The sequence below is a fragment of the Lepidochelys olivacea genome, assembly GCF_965140295.1.
Source record: "Lepidochelys olivacea isolate rLepOli2 genome assembly, chromosome: 13".
NCBI lineage: Eukaryota > Metazoa > Chordata > Testudines > Cheloniidae > Lepidochelys > Lepidochelys olivacea.
The window spans coordinates 29,544,030-29,571,536 of record NC_140423.1 but is presented as its reverse complement, the minus strand read 5'-3'; the positions used below and the strand labels follow the sequence as shown (position 1 = coordinate 29,571,536).

At 44.8% G+C, this 27,507-nt stretch overlaps 1 protein-coding gene across 2 annotated transcripts in view; it reads right to left on the bottom strand.

Annotated features, from left to right (window-relative positions):
• The window catches only part of TRPC4AP (transient receptor potential cation channel subfamily C member 4 associated protein), a 70,925-nt gene extending 44,102 nt beyond the window's left edge, over window positions 1-26,823 (bottom strand). For both annotated transcript variants that reach the window (XM_084645859.1, XM_084645860.1), the window contains exons 1-3: window positions 26,668-26,823; window positions 738-866; window positions 335-451 (exon numbers count right to left, since the gene is read on the bottom strand). In XM_084645859.1, coding sequence (XP_084501985.1) covers window positions 335-451; window positions 738-866; window positions 26,668-26,808 — 387 coding nt within the window. In that variant the 5' untranslated portion in view covers window positions 26,809-26,823. The remainder of the gene's footprint in view (window positions 1-334; window positions 452-737; window positions 867-26,667) is intronic.
• Between the last annotated feature and the right edge of the window lie 684 nt (window positions 26,824-27,507).

The window sequence follows — 27,507 nt, the reverse complement described above, 5'->3', positions numbered from 1 at the left end:
AAGAATATCATCTTTGTTATGTGCCCAAGAGCCCGAACAGAAACTCACCAAATCTTTTTATACCACATGGAAAAGAAAGTCTCTTGCTTTTGAACACGTAATATCTTGGAAAGTACTTGCAAACCAAACTGAAAGCAGACGTAATCTTGTGGTGATTCTCTTATGAAATCAAACATATATGACAGTACAACCAAAGCTTCTAATCATATGTGATTTGCATTTATAGTCCCTCCAAACTGTTTGATTTAAAGACACTTTTCCCATTTACTCTCGTTAAAAGCCTCAGAGGGTTTCTCAACTATAGCCACGGTTAACAAAAACCCCAAACACTTACATCTACTCCTCCAAACAAATCAAATGTGTAGGTGTTTGGGAAAGTGGATTCTTGAGCAGCTTTTCTATCTTCCGTGACAAACGCCATGGCCTCCATTGAGAGAAGTGGAGAAATTTCCTGAGAAGAAAAAAAAATGCCACCACCACATTCAGTCAAAACACTAGCAATGTACAATTTCTGTAACTGCCCTAGAATAACTGGATGATCATCTGATGCCTAGTTGTGATTACATGCCTCTTTATTTATTCCACTTCACAGATGGGCATTACTCCATATGCCCGATTTCAAGGACTGAAGCTACAACTGTATGAAGTCAAGTTTCCCAACATGCAACAGTTGAAGAGACTGGCTTCCAAGAAGCAGGGTGGTATTTCAGTAGAGTCAGTGACTGAGTATAGATTACCTTGAGGATGCTTTGGCACTGAGAGAAGTCGCTGTTCGGATGGCTGTTCTCATATAGTTTCTGCAACAGCAGGGGAATTCCATTCCATTTTGCTTGTTTATCCCTTTCCTTTAACAAGGCCTCAGTGATCTACGACAAGGGAGAATACCATTGGCTTTCAGACTAACATTTGCTTACCCCTTCCCCATACTGCATGCCACCATCAGGTAAGCTCATGACTCACCATTGTTATGCTCCCAAATTTGGTGAGCTCTCGCTTATTTTACTCCATTTTAACCACTGAACGTTTCCATACAACACAAACAAAGGAATAATTGAAGGGGTTCTCTAATTTTAAGGTAAATAAACCATAAAAAAGGAGAAAACAAGAATCTATATTTGGGTACCAAATAAGATTATTCCAGCACAAACAGAGCAAGAGAACATCCGTACCAGAAGACCCAATAGTAGAGATCAGCATTTCGCCTCTCAAACCACTGGTCCAGGACCAGCGTCTGAATAATCTTACTGATCCTGAAAGGGTTCATACTGGTTTGCCAAGGTGTTGTAGGCATTACAGGATGAGAGATCTTTGTGCAAGGGTGTCACTTAGTATATTAAATATTTCTTTCCACACTTATGATATTGTCTATAAAATCTCAGTAGTTCCATTACATTTAGTAAGTTCATATTTCTCCCTGTGAGATTAGTAAAGCCAGCATCATAAGCAGCTCCTGTTTCCTCTTTCAGGAATTACACTGGCCCAGCGAAGTGGAGAGAAGGTTGGAGTTAAAATAAAATTAGACATAAAGGCTCTACCAACAGCAAGTAACAAGGAAGAATAAATACTTCCCAAAAGTCCCCACCACCTCTTTAGCTGAAGTGATCCACACTTCCTCAAAACTTTGGAAGTTCCCTCCAAAATGATGTACCAACACTGCTTTGAGCATTGTACTTAATAGCCTTGGCTCAATAGGTGGGAGGATCGACAGCCAGGGAGACAAATAGGAAAAGAAGGTCAGTGACTTTAGAGGTAGCCTGAAACAGTGAAGCTAAATTCTTGCCGCTGGAAGGTCCTTTCTATTTGTATAGGTTTTCTTTAGTCTTGTTTGAAATCTGATATCATAAGGCTCCCCTTGATTGTGGATACAAACAACTGTTTTTAATGTCAGAAGCAACACAGGACAGATCGCTTTGCAGATAACTACAGCAAAAGATTCATAGTGAAGATGTAAACAAACTACTGAAGTTTTGTGGAACTACGAGAGGTTTTCTAGTCATCGGGCAAGAAAAGTGACAAAAACAATCCAATGAAAAATTAAATTAAATGCCCTCTGTGCTTAAAAGATTATCAGTTACCATACTGCCTTTGATTCACCCTCTCCCCAGAAGAATTCAAGGGAACATGAGCTACTGAATGCTAGACTCATTAACACATACAGAGCGGAAATTTCAAGCTGCTTTCACAAAATAAAGAAGAGGCTGCTAAATTTACGCTGAAATTCAAGAGTGGGAGAGAGAGGATTCAGATAAATAGAGCCCTGCACAGATACAAAAATATGGATCCGCAGTATTTTACCTGTATCCACATCTGCACCCAGCAGCAACAAGCTGTTTCAAGCGCTAGCGAATGAGGGGGATGGGGGGGGGCGGGGTCTTGAAGGAAAGAGGCATCAAGAGGGTGGGGACTGGGAGTAAGGGGCAGCACAGGGGCGGGGTCTCGAGGAGACAGGACAGCGTGGAGGGAGGGCTGGGTGGAAGGGGCATTGCATCACATGCTGTTCCTGGGAGCTTGTGAGCGACACACAGCAGCAGCGCTGTGTTGCATCACAGTGGGACAGAGGAGTGAGGCGTTGGGGCCCTGCCCTCTCCAATCCCTGTGGCTAGGAGCTGGCAGGCTGGGCCCTGGACTGGGAGCACGTCCAATGTTGCCGGGCCGGGCCCTGGTGGGGACGCTGGCGCTGCCTGAGGGGCTCGAGCTGCTGGACAGGAAGCAGCGCAGCGAACAAGTGCTGGAGAGCCCCGACTCTGACCTGCCGCCCAGCCACTGGCTGTTGGCCCCAAGCACTTTGTGCCCCCTGGGCTGCCCAAGTCGCCGCCAGGGAGAAGAGCCCTGCGTGGTTGTATCCGCATCCGATCCACTATCTGCAAAAATGGTCCGCGTATGCGGGTATCTGCGGATTTGCAGGGCTCTTCAGATAAACTAGATAGAAAACAATGAGAGGTCACGAGAGAAATTTAAAACCATCCCAGGTGATGCTCAAAATTCCTTAAAACAATTGTTACAGTAAGTTCCTGGCATTAGTTTATGACTCAATATTTAGTCTGAGATACATTTAAAGACACCTATCAAAGGCTCTAGGCACCTTTGACCTACGTTTAACATACATACTCCAACTAGTACCCAAAACAGTAAACCCAGCATCCTTCCCAAAACCAGTGAGACAAGATACCCAACACCCACACTGTGCCCAAGAGACGGCCCTTAGCATACCCCTGCCTCTCCAAAAGCTCAGAAAAAAAGATGGACTTTGCAGCAAACCTAGGTTAACAGAATTAGGCTGTTATGGACTGGTTTACTGGCAGAAGGACCACTGGAAAATGAATTCCAAAGTCAGAGGCCCCTCAGATCACTCTGTCAGCAGTCCTTCAAAGTCACCAGTCCACAAATCCTAAAGTGGTAGGCCAGAAAAGCAATGCCCTACACTCAACTCAATGGCATTTCTGTTTGTATGCAACGCAATAACTTTGGAATTAATCAGATGCAATTTTCAAAAGTTTCAGGCATGAAAGGGCAGAACTGTTGATTTTGATGGGGGCTGGGGGAGAGACGAGAGAAAACCAGAAAAGCCTATTGCCACAAAAACCAGGGGTTTTGATTTTCACTAACACCAACAACAATAGGGTTCTGACCAGAGAAAGAGGGGCCTTGCTATAGTGGGGGAAAGGGCCCAGCTGGCTGTACAGCTTGGCCTATATAAGCAATTACGTATTCAACCCTCTAGTAAGTTAGTGCTTTTCATGACCCATTTGAATACTGTGGTAGAGTCCCAGATTCTAAGCTGTTGTTTTAATGAGGGTAGCAATATCTTATACCTCTATCTATACATTGCTCTCTTTCTTTAGTGAAAAGAAAAGGAGTACTTGTGGCACCTTAGAGACTAACCAATTTATTTGAGCATAAGCTTTCGTGAGCTACAGATCACTTCATCGGATGCATAAAAGTGGAAAATGCAGTGAGGATGTTTTTATACACAGACCATGAAAAAATGGGTGTTTATCACTTCAAAAGGTTTTCTCCCCCTCCACCCCACTCTCCTGCTGGTAATAGCTTATCTTATAAGCTATTTGAAGTGATAAACACCCATTTTTTCATAGTCTGTGTGTATAAAAACATCCTCACAGCATTTTCCACTTTTATGCATCCGATGAAGTGAGCTGTAGCTCACGAAAGCTTATGCTCAAATAAATTGGTTAATCTCTAAGGTGCCACGCGTACTCCTTTTCTTTTTGCGAATACAGACGAACACGGCTGCTACTCTGAAACCTTTCTTTAGTGAGTCACCAACATGCTCCTGTCCCCATTGCGCAAGACTGAGCATTAATTGCACTTCAAGGAGTAGAAAAAGGGCCTGCTTATGAAATCAAATTTGTTCAGGGATATAAGCTTCTTTTCTTAGTAGTTCCTTTTTGCTAGTTATGGCAGGAGGGACAACACTCAACAACAAGAGGCTGGACAGTGTTGGTTGGTACCAACAGTGTCAACTTTCCTTTGTAGGAAAGCCTAAAGAGCATTGTAACCCGCTACACTTGAGTCAATTTACAGTATTGTGTAGTAGCTAGTTCAAAATAGAAGAGTGCTGTCAAAAATTGAGTCTTATATAAAGACCTTAATCCCAACAAACCAGAAATGGAAGGGGGGCGGGGAAGAATTGGAGATAACCCTATCTCCTTAATCTTGAAAGTCTATGAAGATTCTGAATGCAGTTTGATGCAGATTCCAGTTGGGATGCATAGCAGCAGAGAAAATACAGATCTTCCCCAGGGTGGACTACTTCCTGAGTGGATGGAGCAGGGAGGGGAAGTTCTTGGCAGGCTGTGAGGGTTTTTTTTAACAGGGGCAGTGCCCCAAAATTAGACACCAGGAAAACACCAAAGATCTCCCAACTTAAATTGGAAAAAGATGGAAGGATTTCAACAGCGTTTAGGTATCTCACAAACTAGGACCTGAAGAGTGGGGGCAATGGATGCTCGAAAGCATATATAAACTGCACCAAATGCACTCACCGTGCGAAAACTTCTACAGATTCTCATTTCTAAGTCTCTCAATTCCAGGAGAAGTATATGCCACAACAAAGAGCACTTGCTGGAGAGTCTGGAATGGAAAGAACCTTTACTCAACTCAATACTACCAGCTGTTTTTAAGAGAGTTTCCAGAGCCCCCCTGCCATTACTAAGAAGGAACTAGTCACAAAAAAGAGTAGGAAGCAAAGCTTCCTAGAACCTGGAAGCGGAGGACTCAGTATCATCCACCGCAATGTGGTCTGTGAATTACACCTTGCAAATCTAAATTACTGTATTGAGCACTTCCATACTACGACAGACACTAAAATTTTTACATACAAAAAACATTAAAATTTACCATAAAAAGAACATTACAGTTGCTAATTCAAGCACTCAAGTTACGAAATGCCAGAATTAAGGTTTCCCATGCAACCTTCATTTGACTCCCTTGTGTGTATGCATTATGATACACTCTAATTACAGGATCGTAGTCTATTTTTCCCCCACAGCACCTGTCTCATTCAATTCACAGGATGGACTGTGTTCAGAGGCTTCCAACCTGCTAACCCTTATGCATATGATTAACTTTGCTACCATGAGTGCTCCCACTGACCTGGGCATGTTGTGATAACTGGGCCTATAAATTTGCCCTAATTGTGAGCTCAGCCGTGAGGAGTATACATTCATAAAATGTCATAACCACCTATAACAACAAATGTTGATGGGAAAAAGTGAAAAAGCAAGACAGAAAAACTGAATTAGTCCAAACAAAAAAGGCCTACAGCTATAACTCAAGGACTGTTTTATGGAAAACAAGAGAAGTGTAGAAACAGAAATCAGTAAACCAAAACTAGTGTGTCAGAAATTAGGCCTAACTGGTGGACACCATAGTAAGTGGAATGGGCTATTCCACCCATCACTCCCTTTAAGGACCCAAAAGAAAGACTTTGGGGAGAAAAATTGGCTACTGGAGTGAGCTTCACCATCATGACTTACACCCCCACCATCTCTTGAGACCCCAGGCCTTGTTATCCTCATCCTGAAGGATGTCCTGACCAGACCAGGCCAGAAAGAGGACCCAGGTGACATTGCCACCTCTGCCAGCTCTGGCTGAAATCCAACTACTACCTGGGATGTGAGATTTCATTCCCTCCCGCCGTCCTTTTCCTTCCCAACCTTATTTCTTCTCTTTTCTCTCTCTCCTTCTGCCTTCTGTTTAATAAGAATCTGGCTTAGTCATCCAAGACTATATATTTTGCAACACTGCTGCAAGCCTGTGACCAGAAAGAGGCAGCTAAAAGTAATACCCTAAACAGCCTCATCCTGGTACAAGTTTGCCAAGTCTCCATGTGCCCATCCTAGACACTACAGAAATATTCCTACTGATACCCTTGCCAAATTTCAAGTTTTCTGTGACGAAGCTAGAGCTTCTCAACAAAATGGTTGTAAGATGTTTTTTCCTAACCTCATTGTGAGAAAAAAGCTGAACTGTTTTTGCTGAAGTTTTCCAACAAAATTCAGCCTGAAGCAGACATCTGGTATGAAAAATTTCAGCCCAAACATTAAGTTTGGCTAAGTTTAAGCAACTGAAAACATGGTCTTACAATGGAAAATGCTAGACAACCTTAACTAGAGGTGTCGCTACCAGCACGACCCATAATACATTAGATAGGAAGAACAGTACAAAACGAAGCAGCTAATTCCTGAGACTTGCTGAAACTTTGAGTGTTGGAAGCTGCATGCCCGCAAAATTGTTAGTAGAAAGGTTTCGGCTCACAAGCTATGCGGATCTCACAACACTGCTGTGGGGCAGAGGCTTACCCTGTGTAAGGTAATTACAACCAGGTAATTGCCACTCAAATACTTCCTGAACCTCCCTTCCCAGCTCTCTATAATCTAAGGCTAAATTTATACTAAGGAGTTACGTCAACCCAGCCACATCCCTGAGCAATGTAATTACGCCAACCTAACTCCTGGTGCAGACAACGCAGTGATGACAGAAGAAATCTTCCATCAACCATTGTTGCCAAGAAGGCCAATGGCATTTTGGGATGTGTATGTAGGGGCATTGCCAGCAGATCGAGAGACGTGATCATTCCCCTCTATTCGACATTGGTGAGGCCTCATCTGGAGTACTGTGTCCAGTTTTGGGCCCCACACTACAAGAAGGATGTGGAAAAATTGGAAAGAGTCCAGAGGAGGGCAACAAAAATGATTAGGGGACTGGAACACATGACTTATGAGGAGAGGCTGAGGGAACTGGGATTGTTTAGTCTGCGGAAGATAAGAATGAGGGGGGATTTGGTAGCTGCTTTCCACTACCTGAAAGGGGGTTCCAAAGAGGATGGATCTAGACTGTTCTCAGTGGTAGCTGATGAAAGAACAAGGAGTAATGGTCTCAATTTGCATTGGGGGAGGTTTAGGTTGGATATTAAGAAAAACTTTTTCACTAGGAGGGTGGTGAAACACTGGAATGCATTACCTAGGGAGGTGGTGGAATCTCCTTCCTTAGATATTTTTAAGGTCAGGCTTGATGAAGCCCTGGCTGGGATGATTTAGTTGGGGATTGGTCCTGCTTTGAGCAGGGGGTTGGACTAGATGACCTCCTGAGGTCCCTTCCAACCCTGATATTCTATGAACCTAGCTACCACCTCTCAGGGAGGCGGATTAACGATAACAGGAGAACCCCCTTCCATTGTTGTAATGAATGTCTACACTGCAACACTGCGGCTGTGACACCGCATTGGTATAAGGCCTGGTTTTACACTACAGTTAGGTTGACAAGGCAGCTTATGTTGACCTATGTCACTGTACACACTACAGCCTTGCTCCCGCTGATGTCAGTGCCCTACTACACTGGCAGGCATAGGGCTTATGTTGGTGTAGTTAGGGCGACACAGTGTCAACGTAAACGCTGCATTATTTACATTCGCTGTTGGCAAGAAAGCCAAAATTGACAAGAAAGTCCTGCTCCCCAGCTGGGTTACTGCCGGGTCTTCGCTCCAAACCAGGCTACCACCCAGGCTCCCAGCTTGGGCTGCCCCCACCCCAAGTCCCGGCTTGGAGCTCTGCTTCCCCCCCCCCACCCCCCCAGCTGTATCAAGACTCCAGGCTCAAAGCCCAGCTCTCAGCTTCCCTGCTGGGAGCACAGCAGCTGACTGGACTCAGAGCGTAGCTCCCCACTTCCCAGCTGGGAGCGGGAAGCCCCAGGCAGCTTCCTCCCTTCCCCCCTCCTCCCCCCACCTGCAAGTGGGAAGGCAAGAAGCCCCAGATGGCAGCTGGGTTCGTGGTGGGTAGCTGCGCAGAGCTCAGAGCCCTGGCTCTCAGCCCCCCACACTGCCCCTCTTCAGTTGGTGGAAGAGCTCCTCGTGAGGATGCGCCCCACCAACAGAAAGAGGGCAGTGTGTACATCAGCCACCACAGTTATTACTGTGGTGGCTATAGGTCAACCTAACTTAGGTCAATTTAAGATTGTAGTGTAGACATGCCCTAACCGTAGACATAGCTTAAGATATCCATCTCTATGCATGGCTTCAGTCTTCTTCTTTTATACGGAAATAGCAACATTTATAAGTTAATAGGTCTGAAATCCATCTGAGGGCTTCAGGAACTGCAGAATACACCTTTGCTAATCTTCCTGGAAAGGAAAAGATGGCTCCATTAACTCATAGGGAGATGACTGTTTATCCCCACGATACTCCTTTCACAGACAGTGCACCTTTGGCCAGCTCATGAATGGCACCAACAAAACCACGTCCAGCCTCCTTCTGTAAGAAGGATCAGCATGATATGGGGCACTGAAAAGGGAGACAACCTCTCACCCAAAGAAAAGGGGTTCTTCGGTAGGATTATTCTACCCTCCTTCATCCCCTGCACATTCATGCAAAATTTAGACTGAGAATTCCACAATGAAGTTTGCCCCTGTTGTGTTGAGTTAGATGGGCAATCCGCTGCAGGAGAACCTGCTGAGAAATGCTTACAGAACAATGGCACACCTATTGTAATCAGAGAACATTCATACCCAGGCAGAGTCCACCACCACATTTCAAAACACTCTGGAGTCTCTTTATCCTAGAAATGTAGCCTCTTGGACATCACCATAGACCAGTAGTCCCCAAACTGTGGGGCATGGAGGAATGTTGGGGGGGGGCACACAGCAGAGCCTGGACCAGCCCCCACAGGGGGCGGGGATGGAGCAACACCCAGCCCCGCTCTGCCCTCAGCCCCCTGTCCCCAGCCCAAGCTCTGGTCCCACTTCCAGCCCCCTGGCCCCAGCCCCAGTTCCGGTCCCGACAGTGGCCCCTTGCTCCCAGCCGCAGCCCCCAGCTCCTGGCCCCTGGCAGGCAGGGGCACGGGCCAAGTAATGGGGGGGGGCGCGTCCCCATGACCAAAAAAGTTTGGGGACCATTGACAGATTAAGATAAACAGAAGTTCCAGGCTATGACTACCAGACTTTCCCTAGGGATGGGACTGTATTGCTTTCATCTGTTCTTCCAGTGAACACAGACATGTCTCAAGCAGGAACATTTTGGATTTTATTGTTTAATTGTACCCGAGGCCCATCATTCAACAAACAATCCACTGAATTTAGAATACATACTATGCACGCATGTGCATACAGCCCCTCTTGAAGCTTGAGCTTTCATATCAAGTACAACACTTATCAGCTACATCTGGTCAGCAATTTTAACAAAATGTTCTTTTCCATCAGAGAATGCTGATTCGCCAGAAGTGAAATACCTGTTTCTCTGCTCCAAGATGGAATTTTGGTCAACATCTGAGACACCCACCCCAGAATAGCCACTAGTTCTGTGGTTGAGGCATTCACCTGCAATGTGGGAGACCCAGACACAAGACCAGTCTCTGAATCAGGAAAAGCATCAGGTAAAGCAGGGAGCTGAACCTGGGTCTCCCACATCCCAGGTTAGGGACTTAACCACTGGCCTATGGATATTCAAGGACAGGAGTCCCTTGTTTTCACAAAAAAATTCCAAAAGGTGTTGGTTCATACTGATGCACAATACCGAGGTTTCAGCATTTGGCTTTGATTCACAAATAAGAATTTTTGCTTTCCACCTTGCCCTATTGTCAGCATCTAATTTAGGCTTGAGCTCCTTTGGGTGGAAACCTTGTCTCCATCTGTATACACAGTACAGTGCCAAGCACACTGACAGCACTTACCCAGCATGCTCTTCAGACAAAACAAAATCTTGTCAAGCTGAACTGAAGCTCCTGAGATAGAAAAAATTCCATCTCTAATTAGAAATCCGACAGGCATTCGATCCTGTAGATCCCCCCCACCCCCACAGTAGGGCTCCTTTCTCACTGAAGTACTTAACCCAAGGTAAGAAGCTTGTTCAAGAGGCTTACATTTCATGGCTTTCAAGCTCTAAATTTAGTTAACTAGTATATCAGAGCTGCGCGAGAGCTACAATACAGACACGTTTACACGCGAATCTGCTTATCGCACGGTAGCGCCATGCTTCCCAGTGCTACCTATTTAACACGCGAGACTCGTTAATACGCGGTACAGGAACTTGCTATGTAGCTCTACAGATTTGCTCACTAACTCACGGACATAGAAATCGACAGGAAGTACAGAGCGGAAATGTGTTGTACATCTTTACCGATATTGGTAAAGACATATCACGCACGCTTAGTCATGGTCACGCTAGAAATATATATATATACACACACACACTACATTAGAAAATTTTAACCCTAGGCCTAATACTGCATAATGGCAGAGGGAAAGCATCAGCGTTCCTACACGGTAGAAGAAAAGCTAGCTGCAATAGATCAAGTAAGTAGCGGAGAAACCCAGGTCAAAGTTTCAAAAGATATTGGGACTGCCGAATCTACTCTCCGAGAATGGCTAAAAAACTAATCTAAACTGAATGGCTTTGTACAAAATATCGATTCGGCCGCGGGGCTTAAGCGAAAACCTGTGCGCTATTCAGCGAAACCCACAATAGACAAAGCCATGTGCACAGGGTTTGCTCGGGAAAGGCTGAAAGGAATGCCACTAAGTGGGCCAATTCTTCAAGCCCAAGTGACAAAATTTGGAAATTTAACGGGGGATGAATCATTCCAAGCCAGCAAGCGGTTTATAAGTCATTTTAAAAAGCGTCATGGCATAGCGCAGTAATCTATTTCTGGAGAAAGCCGATCAACCGATGAATCGGCCGCCAACGCATTTCCCGCAGAGTTAAAATCTATTTTACAAAATGAAGACTACCACGAAGAACTTTATAGTTGAGATGAAACATCTTTATTTGCAAAACTGCTACCTGACAAGACTTTAGCCTTTAATTATGAGACACAGAAAACAGCTGGATTTAAAAAGATAAAAGATTGTGTGACTCTTCCTTTTTGTAGTAATAAGACAGGCAGCCATAAGCTTGCCCCCTTCTCATTGGCCACTTTCATAACCCTCACTGCTTTAATCAACTCAATAGATCCAAACTGCCAGTAATATACGCTAACAGCAAAAATGATTGGATGACTGGTTCCACAACAGCTTTGTTCCAGCTGTTCGTAAGTATCTGCGGTTGAAGAAACTTGAAGCCAAAGCACTTTTGCTACTTGACAATTGTCCAGCCCATCCTCCCGCTGAATCACTGGTATCGAGCGATGGAAAAATTCGAGTGCTATATCTACCATTCAACACAACATCAAAAATTCAACCTTTAGACCAGGGCATTATTCACAATTTTAAGAACAATTATCGACGGGAGCGGATTCCGGCAATCGTGTCATGCACGTCTTCAGGCATTTCTGAATTCCTGAAACAGTTAAACATGAAGGAAATTATTTGTTTAGTTAAAGTTTGGGAAGGAGTAAAACAAAAGTTCATTGAAAACTGCTGGATGAAGGCTCTCGGCGATGCCTTTCCCATCAAAGACGGCTCAGACTCGGAAAACTCCAGCAGTGGCATCGATTCAGAGCCAGACTTCGAAGGATTTTCAGAAGACATCCTACAAACACGAACACGACAAAAGAGGATAAAGGTAAAATTTTCTTTCCAATGATAAAAGATTTTAGTTTGGATACATGGCTAGAAATCATTACCGAGTGAGTGGCTGAAGATGGATGAAGATTGCCTGACTTCAGAATTTCTGTCTGAGGAAGAAACATTAATGGGCTGCGAGGCTACGTCAGACTGCGAAAGTGATGGCAAGGATGTCGTTGAAAAAGTCAAAATTTCACCCACAGAAGCCGGTAGTGCTGTAGAAACTATTGTAAGATTTGTGGAGGAGCAAAATGCGGAAATATCGAAATCATTCATCTGTGGCAAATGACAGACTTCATAAGAAAGAAAAAAAAATGCGAGCCAGAAAGAGCAGAAAATAACTGTTTTTTCTAAGTGAATCAGAGACTCTTTTCAGCATGGCCCTCTTAACCCGCGGTCCATTAACACGTGGTCGTGACTGCTTGACTCCCGACATCCAAGCGTAAACGGGTCTGTACTGTACTTCCAAGAAGCCTGACATGAGTGGATACTAGCATAGAAGTAAGCTAGGAAGAAAAGAGTTTCAACATGTATGAGGGACAAATTTGAAAACAGTAACCTAAGAGGGAACATTACACATTGAACAATGACAAGAGCTCACTTTCTTTTGAGGGGACAAACTTTATTTTAAAAAAATACATTATGCCTGTACACTGTGATTGCTTCGCAGAAGTCCAATAGACCTCATGGTAACCTATTTTTAAAAGTTACAATCTGATGGTGAATTTGTTGCTGAAAGGAGGGATTGAGGTAGACAGTTTACATTTGAGAATCACATATTCAGTCAAGCTCAGCACAGCAGCATGAAAGAGGAGTATTTTCACCATGAATAAAGAACACTCAAGTGTAACTGGCATGTCTGAGCTAACTGCTAGGGCAGCTATGCCAGGAATCTAGAGTTTGTGACACTGGTTGGATACTCCATGACACCAATGAAACAAATTATTATTTTCTTTAATAAAAGGGTGACACACTGGCAATAAACTCTGTAATGCTAATTATTATTAAATATTTGTAATTACAATTCAGTTTACATATGGTAAGACAAAGTATACTTCTCAGTATGGTTAATAGTGTTAGGCCCCAAACCACTTCTGTCCAAGAATATTTAGTGTTACTGTAAAGCATGGAAGATACTCAGCAAAGTAGATACAGCTAAGGAGATTCCTTTAGCTTTGCAAATGTTTCAGTTCTCCTGCGCAAATAGGGCAGTTTCACTTAATAGCAGAAACCTGACATGATCCTGGGAAGGGACAAAGACAAGGAAATGAAGAAAGATGAAAGAAAACAAAAAGGGAACAAAAAGAAAAAGAGTACTTGTGGCACCTTAGAGACTAACAAATTTATCTGAGCATAAACTTTCGTGAGCTACAGCTCACTTCATCCCACAAAAGCTTATGCTCAAATAAATTTGTTAGTCTCTGAGGTGCCACAAGTACTCCTTTTCTTTTTGCGAATACAGACTAACATGGCTGCTACTCTGTAACCTGTCAAAAAGGGAACAGAAAGTGATGCCCCATCCTCACAGTCACCATGGTTTGGATAATGGGAACTAGAAAGAAGCGTTCTTCACCCTAATGCCTAGTGAAGAGAAGGAAGAGAAAATTCCTCACTTAACTACAATGGAGTGGAGACTACTCCTTTGCATCTGTCTTGCAAAATGGGGAGAGGGCACACTCCCACAGTGGAAGAACCCTCAGGGAAGTCTTGCATAGTAGACGAGAAAGACACCAGGCTACCTATTATGTAGCTGCCAGAGGGCTTTCCCCCAGTCTAGTAAGCACCTAGTAAAGTGTTTCAAAACCAGCTTTTTCACCAATACAGTTGCAATATGCAACTGAACCAAGAAACAGATCATTTTTTCCATGCAGACAGACAGTGCTTTAGACAGTTGTGGTAAGCTGAGTTGTTTGGAAAGAGAGGTTCTAAACTTCCTTGGGAATATACCAGTGGTGAACAAAAGGAAGTCCATATGAATACATCACTGTATGAAGGACACATGGCTAAGTAAATAATGTACATAGAAAACATAAGAACTTCAAAGCTAGAAATCTGATACATGAAAGAGAATAAAACCCAGTGTACGCTAAAGTCGCAGTTTATCATTTTCCTTAATGTACATGCATCTCATGTGAAGTAGGGCTCACTTTAGAATAAAGCACAAATTGTTTTTCACCTGGAACAAAAGTTTGGGGAGTGTCCCAACTAGATATAAACCAAAGTAGTTAATATATACAAACAGGCAATCAATTAACCCAAGTTAAAAAAATTCTAGCACACACATCCCTATGTTAAGTGAGGCGTTACTGTATCTCCTTCCAGCAGCCCAAAGGAGCACATCCCTATGTGTGTGCTAGAATCTCAATGCACACGCATCACTACTAATAACCAGAGTTTGAAAAATGTACCAGCCATCTGTTGCCAGAGGACTACACCCAATAGGAACAGACCAATATCAAAGGAGGAGTCTGTAGCAAGGTCCAGGGACAATGCCCTGATATAAAGCCCAGATGCCACCCTCCAGGCCATGGGAAAGGTGCTATAATGATGCCTAGTTCAACTCAGAAGACATTACTAACCAGACAAGCAATTCAAGCACTGCAAGGTATAACGACAGATACCTCTGTCAAAGCATCTGCCCAGGACAGGGTTTTAATGTGCAAGAGGTTTTTACCCTGTGTCCATTAGTCATTATTGCGCTTTTCAGATTCAGTGATAGGATGCTAACAAAGGCAATACTATCTGTCCTCTTTCCTTGGGTAATAAAGTCCTCACTCTTACCCCCCTTTCTCCCCCGACTCCCACACAAAAATTAACGGCAAGTGAGAACAGTCATACTGGGTCAGACCAATGCCCCATCCAGCCCTGTATCCAGTCTTTGACAGTGGCCAACGCCAGAGGCAAATGTACAGAATAGGGCAATTATCTAGTGATCCATACTATCGGCCAGTCCCAGCATCTGGCAACAGAAGTTACTTCTGCTAATTTGAAGAAATCTCTCTAGCACTGCCCCAATATTTTGAAAGGGAGAGAAGGAATTATGTGTCAATCTCTCTCTGGGTTTGCAATATGCTTTGCATTTTCCCTTATCTAACTTTAGCTGGTGGGTCCATTATTCTGTATTTGGTTGAGTCTACCTTGGCTTTGCATATTTCTACTGAGGTGTTGTCATCTGCTAATGTGCAGATTTTGTACAAGCATCTGCACCAATCCAGATTGCTGGCTGGTTCTTCTTTGCAGTTGTTTTGGTTTAGGTCTTGGTCTTGTGATTTTGGTAATAGCCTCTGGCTAATGGATTTCTAGTAAATGAGAAGTCAGCTCCCTTCCCCTGCCACTCCTTTGGGCTGCTGGAAGGAGATACAGTAACGCCTCACTTAACATCGTCCCAGTTAATGTTGTTACGTCGCTGATCCATTAGAGAACATGCTCGTTTCAAGTTGCGCAACGTTGTTTGGCGGCCGCCTGCTTTGTCCACTGCTTGCAAGAACAGCGGCCTGTTGGAGCTAGCTGGGGGGGGTCTGGGACCAGGGTGGGCCAGTAGCCCACCATCAGCTCCCCTAAGTTTCCTGTGCGGCAGCCACCCAGCAGGCTCTCAAGTGCCAGGCAGTTCAGGTGTCGCACCCCGCACTGTTGTGTGCTGCTCCGGCCCTCTGCCTTGGAACTGCTCCTGGGAGCTCTTGCTTGCTGTGCAAGGGGTGGGGGTGGAGGTGGAGAGAAGAGGGGTGCTGATGTCAGGGTGTCCCCCTCCCCCTGTACCCCATCTCCACAAAGCCAGGGGAGGGGACGGGGGGGGACATGACAAGGTTCAGGATGGAGGGAACTTGCTGGCAGCAGCTGCTGTCTCAACTTGCTGATATACTTAGGCAGTGTACTTAAGAGTGGGGTCAACGTATTTAAATGGGCAATGCGCACGTCTCTCTCACACACACACACACACACCCCCACACCCCTCTGTCTCTCTCTCACATGCACCACCCGGCACTTTGGAAAGTGGAGAGAGTGGTGCGCTCCAGTGGGATAGCGTGGGTTCATCATCACATTCAGTTTCCGCAGGGAATGTTCGCAGCCACTGCCACGCAACTATTGTGTCTCCTCCCTCCATTTGTGCTGCCTTGTAGAGCGTGAGGCTACATTAACAACGTGTTAATCCTTGAAGGCTCAATTGAGTGTTAGTTCATCATTTAGCAGCGAGGCATTCCTGGGAAATATCCCACCCTCTGACTCCACCACCTCAAGCAAGCATCAGTCATCACTGCTGTGTACAGTATTAAATTAAAACTTATACTGTATATGTGTGTGTGTGTGTGTGTGTGTGTGTGTGTATTATATATATATATATATATATATATAAAATGTCTCTTGTCTGGTGAAAAACATTTCCCTAGAACCTAACCACCCATTTACATTAATTCTTACAGGGAAACTGGATTCACTTAACATTGTTTCGCTTAAAGTAGCATTTTCAGGAACATAACTACGACGTTAAGTGAGGAGTTACTGTAAAGCCCTCTCTAAGGCAACAGTCTACAGTAGTGACCAGCTAAGCTAGCAGGTGTTAGTAACACAAAAGAGAACACTACCTTCTCCAAGCTCTTACCTCCCTTCACTGGGGGGAGGTGCTTTAGCAGTGGGCAGGCTTCCGCCCGCCCACTTCCTGGATCCCAACAGGACTACTTTACTATAGCCATCTGGCCTTGCCTTGTCACACCCCATATTGACTGGGTACATATCACCTCAGGACAGGATGCAGAGATAAAGTTCCTTGACACCTTAAATGACTGCTTCTTGGAGCAGCTAGTCCTGGAACCCACAAGAGGAGAAGGTCCAATTCACCACAGATCTCTGTTACGGAATGGGTTTTTGTTTTGGTTGTTAACCTATACTAGGTTGGACCTGTGAACCCCGAAAAGCTTATGCCACGAAAGCTCATACCCAAATAAGTCTGTTAGTCTTTAAAGTGCCACCGGACTCCTGGCTGTTTTTGTGGATACAGACTAACACGGCTACCCCTCTGATATATGATGTGCAGCTTGAGATGAGAAGGTCCTGCATGGCAAGTGAATGTGGTTTCTCAGGGAGTATAACTAGACAAGACAGCATCCATTAAACTAGACAGTCCAATTCTCAGTTAAAGGAGCTATGACTATCACATGCTTTAACTGGCATTACAGAGGAAAGAAGTTTAACTGAAGTTAAAGCATAACTACACCAGATGAAAACTAGAGTCATCCACACACTATAGTCACCAAGCTTTAGAACTTTTAAACACTTGTGCTAGTTTTAATACTGGGTTACGTACAGCGGAAGTATTGAAGGACTTCTTTCTCAAGGTACTATTTTGCTTTACTTTAGATATTACAAACAAACTTGAAGGTATGTGTAAGGATTTTCAGGTCTTCCATGTTTTTCATATTCTGCAGAGGATTTCAACCAGAAAGCAGACAACCTGCACTATTATGGAGGACGTCCCAACTTAATGGCACGTGCTAGGCTGAAAGAAATTCAAAATGGTCAGCTTTTATTGCCAGCTAGCTGTACATTGTTCTACATACCACACCTAATCAAATATTAGCTCTGTGTTTCCAGACAGTGTAAAACTGAAAGCATAAAAGTACAGCTTCATTTGAAAGCTAACAAGCAGAATATATTTAGAGAAGACTGTAGTTAAAACACAGAGCTATAAAATACCTCAGTCATACAGCCCACCCAGGATTGTTCATCATCATTTCCCTTGAGATCATTCCAAAACCTGATAACTCAGTCACGAAGCTTTTCCCCCACTATTTCGTCTAAATAAATCTATTCCTGTTTATTTCTAAACTATGTTCAGCACCGTGTGCTTTCAAAAGAGGCGTTTTAAGAACAAAGTTATACATTTCCTTTTAATTTCATCCCATTCTTCCTATTTATAATACCCCAAAGACTATCACTAGTACTTGCAGCTTTCAGATGATCTGAGACAGCCGCCCAACCTTAAAATATTTACTTAAAATCAAGCCCTTGATCAGCTTTGTTCCTCTTCTCGGCACTCACTCCAATTTGCTAATGCATCTGTTAAAGTGCCCAGAAATGGATGCTGTATTCCAGGTGCAATCTGTCATACGGAGGGGATTATCCCATCCTCTGCTCTGTGACGGGGCCACTGTGTTTGCACTCAAAACTGTACTTTCTTTGCAAATACATTTATCTGACTGTCTGCTATCACCCTGAAGTCTCTTTCAGCCATTCCTGCTTCCCATGTTCTTCCCTGTCAGCGAATCTTTTCAGATTATCCCCCAGCGTCCCATGTTTGTTAATGTGCATTCCCTCCTTGTCATTTCCTATCCCTGCTTCTATTATCTCTAGTTCCCAAAAGATGGGCACCTAACCATCCTTTAACCATTACACCTTGCACTGGAGAGTGAATCCTTCGGCCACGATCCTGAAACCGTAGCACTTGTATAAAAAAAGGTTAGTGTGGTAATGATGCATCAAACATAGATTGGAAGCCTTTTAGAAATGCCAAGTCTCCCATTTTTCCAGTATTTCACCTGTCAGCTTTTCAAACACTGTCTTCTACAAATTTAAGAGAAGACTGTAGAGCTGATGGTACTAATCAACAAAATTAAGATTGTTTGATTATCTCAGATATGCTTTTCCATTCTTTAAAAATTCCACATTATTAAAAATAAGGAATCTTCAAACTTTTTGAAGGTTTGTTTGTTTTTTTTTAAACTTGATATGCTCTAAGCATTTTATCTGGAGGAAAAAAAAAAAGGGAATGTTGATGTCTGTGCAACTAATCATTTAAATCCTTTACTCAGACTAGTTCGTATTCCTTGGCAAGCACTCACTGGAAAACTGCCAGAGGAGTGCTATTCTTTATTTTAGGGAGTGCCCAGTCATCTCAGTGGACTAATTTAGTTGTAGTTTTCCAGTCACTAACAACGACAATGTCAGCTTGGCTGTTTTTCCTCAATACAACTTTCTCTCTACAGAAAGAGCTACAAGTCGACTAAAAAGGTGAACAAGACCACCCACTTCAATTTACCACTACACAGAGTAACAGAAATACTAAATCAGGATTACACAGTAATTTTCAGAGCAGTTTTAAGTGAACAGGGATGAATTGCTCGTCCATAAATACATTGTAAATGTCTCGATTACAGCAGAGATTATTTTATTGATAACGATATAACTGGGACTCCAGTAGGGCAGCTCAACCAACATATGAGAGCATTAAACCTACAAGAGACTTTCCAAATTCTGTTAAGATTACATGTAATATATCCTTCGGTCTTTTAAATATCAGAGGGGTAGCCGTGTTAGTCTGTATCCACAGAAACAACGAGGAGTCCGCTGGCACCTTAGTCTTTAAAGGTGCCACCGGACTCCTCGGTCTTTTAAAGAGTTACATGTTTATAGCACTCCATTAATTTTTACTATTACTTGAGAGGCAGCATGATCTAGTGGCTAGGGCACTGGACTGGGATTCAGGAGACAAGGGCTCTCTTCCCAGCTTTGATACTGACCTACTGCATGACTGTTGGCAAGTGACTTCACCTCTCTGGGCCTGTTTCCCCTTCCACCCTCTGTCTGCCATGTCGATTTAGACTAATATCTTCAAGGAAGGGACTGCCTTTTACTACATGTTTGTACAGGCACTACCATAACGCAATGCTATATTTTCTTTCAAAAGTTACTTTACTTTAGAAAAGACTATGAAAAACCCATGCCTCTCATGCTCTTGTATGCAGAACTGCCCATGTATCCTATACTATTGCATGTCAGATTCAAGATGGTAGCCTCTTCTTTTGTATAATTAAAAGTATTCTTTTTAAAATATTAGCAACGTACTTTTTACATTTACTTATACCGAAAGTATCATATTATGCTGCAGTTTTCATTATTATAAGCAGCTCAGTGCCTGAACATTTTAGGAGATTTCTCTTTTGCTGGATTGCCAATCACAGATGTGCCTGAGCTGATGCTAACCCACTATCACTGAAGAGTCTGCCTTTCAAGATGAATAATGGATCCAATATTGCAGCTGCTCCTCATGTGGAAATCCCACTAAAGACAATAGGGTTTGTGTGTGCACAGCAGCTACAGAATATTGCCCTTAATTACAGTAGCCTTCAGTATTGAGCAGACTGTGATAGTTTGCAGAAAAGGCCAATGATATTTAGACATTCTAATGCTCAGAACAAGGCAAGTATGTTTTCTCTAAAGAAAACAACCCCATCCATTGGTTAGTTTACCTTTCAATCCCTGACTGTTCTTTCACAGGATAGCAAAATTGGAAAGTTTACTGCCTTGAAACAACTTCTTGTGCCCTTTTCACAAACCAGAACTGTGCACAAGCGATGGCTCTTTCCGTCGCTGCAGCGAGGTCCTCCTTCAGACGGGGAATCAGCAAACAAGCAGGTGCTGCACCTCACCGCACTCAGATATATTCGTGTCTTTAGCGTAGCCCCATTTGATCATAGAAGGATCACAGAATACCAGGGTTGGAAGGGACCTCAGGAGGTCATCTAGTCCAACCCCCTGCTCAAAGCAGGACCAATCCCCAATTTTTGCCCCAGATCCCAAATGGCCCCCTCAAGGATTGAACTCACAACCCTGGGTTTAGCAGGCCAATACTCAAAGCACTGAGCTATAGACTTTGATCTGCTTGTTTGCATGCACAGGCGGTTCAGGCATCGCCACGTTGACCAGTCTGTACCGGCCCCTCCGGGAATGTCCTCCTAGGGTTCCAGATCTATTTCAGCACATCCAGTTGCGTGTAGTCTTTCATTCCATAACCACAGACATGCCTTGCCAGCTGGCATATCCAAAGGCACTACACTGGCTATAAAACTCTTGTGATTTAAGGCATTTGATTGCTCCTATGTGACCGCATAATGGATGCCTTGGATCTTCCATCTGCCGTGATCTTTTCCTTTGGCTTGCTATCTTCCTCCTGATATCAGGTGGTGCAATGCCAGCCAGTACCGGTTATCCTTTGGTGTCGGCTTTAGACATCCTGTTATTCCATGACAACTGTCATTTAGAACAGGGTCCAATTTCTTAGCATGGATGGATCATTCCCACACTGGACATGCATACTCTGCTATGGATTAGCACAAGGCAATAACAGTGGTTCACAAAGTAACTGGATTGGCTCCTCACTTTGAGGTGACCAATTTTTGGAAGATGTTCTTACGGGCATCTTGAAACTGACTAAAGTTTTCCCTTTTTACTCACTTTTATGCATACTAAATAAAGTAATAGTATAAGAGTACTAACATCCAGCACTTATTTCATAGCACTTCTAGAGCAGGGTATAGCCATCAGGCATGCTCTCCCTTCTGCCATGCATAAGCACATCCCCAGGCTTCCTATGCCCACAATCCTGAACAGGCAGCAATCTACCAACAGCAACTGCACTGGGGCCAGCCAGGTCCTTTCACCAGTAGGAAGAGCAGCCTGAAGAGGAAGCCGTCAGAGGCCTCAGGCTACAGCCAAGCAAGACTACAAGGGAGTCTCAGATGCTCCTCTGTCTGTAGCCCGATCCCTCCCTTTTGCATGAACTTGCATGAGGCTGTTGATTGGCAACAGAAATAGTGCTTTTTGAGTGGGTGAGGTGGATGTGAAGAAACTTCCCTTTTTTAAAGGGCCAATAATACTTGAACAGGGCTGAGAAGACCGTTTAGAAGAAAAAAAATTGTAGGTGATGCTGGGGGGAGAGGAGAAGAGATTTGTACAGAGTATTGATAATATGTATACTTTTAAAGAATTAAACATTTTCTTTTGGAGTGAGGGATTTGATATAAGTGGATAAGAATGGCACTGTCAGCTTGGAGACTATTACCAGGAGCAACAGATCATATGGCATGGGTAGAGAATGGCCTTTTGAACATCATTCCAACGGTTTCAGCTAGACCATGGCAGTCCTGTAGGGTTTAAGACCAATTTGATAGCCTGCTCTCAGAGACTGCTGAGGGAGCATAAGTGTGTTGCCAATAGACCACCGTGAATGACCTAGTTGGACTTTCAATAATGATGGAAAAAATGTCATTGTAGAGAGGCCCCTAGGCAACTTGGTTTCACCCTCACATTACACCATTGTTTACAGATGATTTGCACCAGATAAAAGAAGAGGAGAGACTGTTAGAACACTGGTAGGGGAGTCTCGTTTTGAGTTTGATCAATTGCAACTAAATGTTTCAGGTCTTATGCCATGACTGTACAGAAGGCAAATAAAGGTCTATTGGCAGAAGCTATGGTGGAGGAAGAGTTGCATACAGTGGAAATGTTCTGATGGGTTGATAATTTATCAATGTTCCTTTACTTTGTTAGCACCCACTTTTTCTTGCTGTGAGGAATTTTTTACCCGAAGAAGACCTGTTTCAAACTGAGGCAAGTCTTAAGACAAACACAGAGTCTTTTCTGTTTGAGTTTCTGGCACTACTTTGCTCTATGTCTCTATTATAGGACCTTACTAATGCAGCACAATGGATTGACCTAGTCTCTTACTGGTGATTGGTGCCTGCCCGCATGAGGGCTAACTGGCTGAATCTCAATCCAGATAAGATGGAGATAATGTCAGTAGATTTGAGAAGTAGCCAGGAAGAACTGAAAGGAATTATATCAGCACGCTTGCTGAGAGAACGTGACACGATTTGTTACAGAATGTCCATAGTTCAGGGGTCTGGCGAGACGCAAACTGCTGTTAGATATTAAGGTGCCAGCTGCAGCCAGACAAGCTTTTCCATCTGTTCCTGGTAAAACTAGAACAACTGTATCTTCCAGATGCAGCTCTTGCAACATTTATCTGTGCTTTTGTCACTTTTAGACTAGGCCTCTATATTGTTTCTTATGCGGGGCTGGATTTTGAGATTGCCCAGAAACTGAAGCTAGTGCTGAATACAGGAATCTATTTACCAATTAGAGCTTCATGTGGAGACCAAATATGAGATGCTCAAGGAAGGTTACTGCCTGACTCTCAGGATCTAGATGGAATCGGAGGTGTTGGTTTTGACTCCTATAGCTCTAAATGGTTTAGGTAACCAGGTCCTGAGAGACTGCCTGTCCCATTGCTGTACTGCCTCACCCACCGTCAGTGGAGGCAGTTGACATGGAGCTTCTCTGCTATGAACAGGAAAGAATGACCCCTGTGCTTTTATCCTTGACTTTAAAATTCATCTCCACTCTTGGGTTGTCAGAGCCCAGCTCAGTTAGCCTTCCATATACCTGCAAAGCCAACCATTTCTCTCAGGCATCTAGGAGTGGATGAATTGACCATCTGGGGAGGGGAGGGAAGGATAGCTGAGAAGCCTGCTCAGATGAGGGCTTAAGAACTAAATGAACTAAGAGTCTATTGGGAAATATTTGTAATACTTTGATAACATGGAATTTTAACTGATTACAAGGCACCTAAAGATTGTTTTTATAAGCAGTAAATAAGTGTCCAAACAAACAGAACAGGAGTCACACCCAAGTGCTTTACACATGGACTTCCCACAGAAACAGAGGAGAAACTCAGACGGTATATTAGAACAGCGATTACTCCCTCCCTCCGCCCGTTTGGTGAACTGAACTGTTTGGTGAAGTCTTTCACACAATAAGTGAAAACCCATGAGTTTAAAAGAGCAGCAACATTTGCCACAACACAAAAGAAATACATGCCAGGTTGAAATTATGACACTTGCTTGAGTATCTCCCAGCAAGTGTACACAGGTACGTGGCATTTAACACTGCACCACTAAAATCATTTTTAATGCCATAGTTAAATTCTAATCCTATGCCAGTTACACAGTTCATAACCTGTCAGGCAATTAAATTGCTCCCTCAATCCAAGTAATTTAATGAAGTGTTCTTGTGGCCACTTAAAGCACTTGGAGCTCTCAGCCTTCAGCTTTAAGCCTCTCAATGCAGCCAAGTCATGCTGAAAGCATTTCAGAAAGTCAGTTTTATAAAAGGAGCAAGGCAGCTAGCAGAAAGATTCTGACCAAGTATTGTGGGTAACTGCACAGGTCTAGTCTCTCTCACACTCACACACACACTTTATACAAGCATTGACAACAAAAAATGCACTAATGCGGTCATCAGCACTTCTCAGCTATGTGCAGAAACAAGGGTTAAAGTGAAGCTGTACAGATATCTAAAGTGACAGAACACCTTACTGTGCATTATTTTATTATATGCACACCTGAACATTTACTTAAATCTGTATAACATGAAATTAGTTGTGGTGAACACAGCACAAGATACGACTCAGACCCCAAATGTATTACAAATATGAAACGATCTGTGGAAATAAAAACTCATTTTAAAGAAGCCAAGGTTAAATTAATATGTTAACAAAATATAAAGAAAAGCAAAAGCTGGTGAAAAGTCATTTTGCTCAGATTGGACAATACCCTGGACAGGTCAAAAGTGCCTAAACACAAATACCCGTTTCCACTGAAATGATCTCTCGTCCCACTCCCCTCCCAACAGCAAGGAAGTTAAGTGTAGAGGCCATGTCTCATTAACCAACGCTCAGTGAACCTTTTTTGCGGGTATTTCTACTTGGGGGAGGAGGAAGGGCTTGCCAGAATAGTATAAACAAATTCTCAGTCTGCAATATCCATATAATTCTTCATATTTCCCTCCAAAATAAATGCTACTTTCTTTGTAGCAATAGCCGCTTGCCATCCAGCACCTATGCACAGCTTTCCAAAACAGAAGACACAGAGTAAGCAAAGTCCCAGTGAAGAAACAGACGTCGTTCTCAATAGTCCACGAGACCAACAGTGAAAACAGTGATTTCAAACAGTCAAGATCAGTGTTATTTTAATAGAACACACAAACGGGCTTCCTACTCAACAGGTGCAGAACCAGAGTTCTGCTCAGCACTAAAGTCACCAGGTCATGTGTGCCAACTGAATCAATAATGGGCTTAACATATTAAATCATAATTCCATACAGGGCTTCATTTCTCTTCAGAACAGAGAGCTACCCATCCCTACCTCCAATCAAAATGCTGCTGCAGAAAAGCATTTCTATATTGTGGGAAATTTGCCCTTCTCCTCCAGTTCTTTTACACAAATACCCTGGTGGCAGGGAAAGAGAAAGCAAGTCACAAAAAATAAGTTCATTCTCCTCACTACAGGTGATGCTTAGGTTCCTAGTGCTGACAGCTTGCAATGCTAGACGGACCCAGAAAGCAGACAGGGGAGAAAACCTAGTTCTTGGAAGGCCCAAGAACTAATTAGATAAGTGGTTGAGAGTTTGGGGACACGGAGGGTCGCTTCTTCAGTTGCTGCCACTAAATAAGAACTCAGCTACAGTTTTCACAAAAACAACAAGGAGTCCGGTGGCACCTTAAAGACTAACAGATTCATTTGGACATAAGCTTTCGTGGGTAAAAAAAGCCCACTTCTTCAGATGCCTGGAGATACAGATGTCTCCATGCATCGGAACAATAGGGGCGACGGATAGCTCAGTGGTTTGAACACTGGCTTGCTAAACCCAAGGTTGTGAGTTCAATCCTTGAGGGGACCATTTAGGGATCTGGGGAAAAAATTTAGGGTTGGTCCTGCTTTGAGCAGGGGGTTGGACTAGATGACCTCCTGAGGTCCCTTCCAACTCTGATATTCTGTGATCCCATGAATGCAAGTGGGTTTTTTACCCACGAAAGCTTACGGCCAAATAAATCTGTTAGTCTTTAAGGTGCCACTGGACTTCTCATTGTTTTTATGGATAAAGACTAACATGGCTACCCCTCTAAAACCTCTGACACTAGTTACAGTTTTGCTGTTCAGCAGTTGACTTTTCCTCTACTTTCCACATAGACCCACTAGAGCAGCTGTGGTGAGGCCCTCCAGACAACCTATATGCTGAAGATATACAGTGTTGTCTTAGCCATGCCGGTCCCAAGATATTAGAGAGACAAGGTGGGGCAGGTAATACCTTTCATTGGATCAACTTCTGTGGGTGAGACACAAGCTTTCAAGCTTCCACCTAACTCTTCTTTACCCACCTTGTCTCTCTATACACTGAAGAGTCCACCAAGGGGGGAACCAGAGGCCTCCCAACCAGGCAAGAGTCTTCCAAGTGGGCAGATGTAAAGTAGCCAGGAGAGAATTTAAAAACCTACAGTCCTGGCGATGGTGAACTTGAATCCTGCATCCAGCAGGAGAATCAGAGACCTTCACTTCTGGCGCACACAAAACCGGAGCGCAAAGCCCAGGCTTCTCCCAGCCCAGGCGAGATTTTGCGATCTCCACGAAGGCTCGAGGCCAAGCAGAGCCCAGGCCAGAGCAGCACGACCCCGGGCTGGGAGCGGGGAAGGAAGTGTCGGTGCCCTGCCGAGCGGCTGCTCCGGAACAGGCCTCCAAGGCTGGCCCTTGCGCCAGGCCAGGGACAGGCAACTGGGGAAGCTCGAGGCAGGAGGGCTCGGCTGGCCGCCGCCGCCCCGGACCCCACGAGCTGGGGGAGCCCAAGGCCCCTCTGACAGGTCTCCAGCGGCGGGCCTGCCCCTCCGCCCGAGGCGGTTCCCCCCGGCCTGCCGCCGGCTCTGACCCCTCCAGCGCCCAGCCCGCCTGGGCCCGCCCCGTGCGGGGACCCGCGGCCTCCTCAGCCCGCCGGCGCCGCCGCCGCCGCCCCCACCCGACCCGGCTCGGCCCGGCCCGGCTCGGCCCGCGGTACCTGCGCCCCCCGGGTCAGGCCCCGGCCGCTCAGCTGCCCGTGCCGGAGCTGGGCCAGGATGTTGGCCGCCCCCCTGCGGGCTCCGCGGCGGCCGCCCCCGCCGGACCCCGAACCCCCCGCCGCCGCCGCCGCCGCCGCCATGGCCGCTCCTGCCGCTCGGCCTCGGATCGGACGGAGACAAACAGGAAGAAGCGCCCCCCGCCGCCTCCAGCGCTTTGTACGGAGCGGCGCAGGGCCCTCCCCACAGCGCCAGCCGCTGGGCCCCGGCCGCACTGCACGGCCGGGCGGAGCGAGGGGCGGTGCCTGTCCGCCCGCGGGCCGCTGGGAAACGTAGTCCCGACCCAGCCTGGGAGGGGACATGGCGCGCATGCGCACTAGGACAGCCTATAGGCAACGGGTGCTCGGTTGTGCAGGGGTCTGCCTCCAGATTCCAACCTAGAGCTGTAGGGTGGACAGTACAGGGCAACTCACAATGCCATCCTCACTGCAATCCCACCCTCATTGTAACACCACAACACCACCCTCACTGCAACAACACAATCCAAACCACTCTGCAATACATCACACAACACTGCAAGTCACTACAGAGCACTGCAGCACAACACCCACACACCGTACTGCAACATAGTGCACTACACAACAGAATGCCACAAAACACACAACTCAGACTGCTGCTCAGGACACTGCCTAATTGCAAAACCTCATAAACACTACAAAACAGTAAAATAAATTGCAACGCAACACAGCCAGACATTCATAACCACACTGCAACACAGGGCACAACATGTCATAGCACATTCCTGCACTTCACAAAGCCACTGAACAACACAGCAACCCACA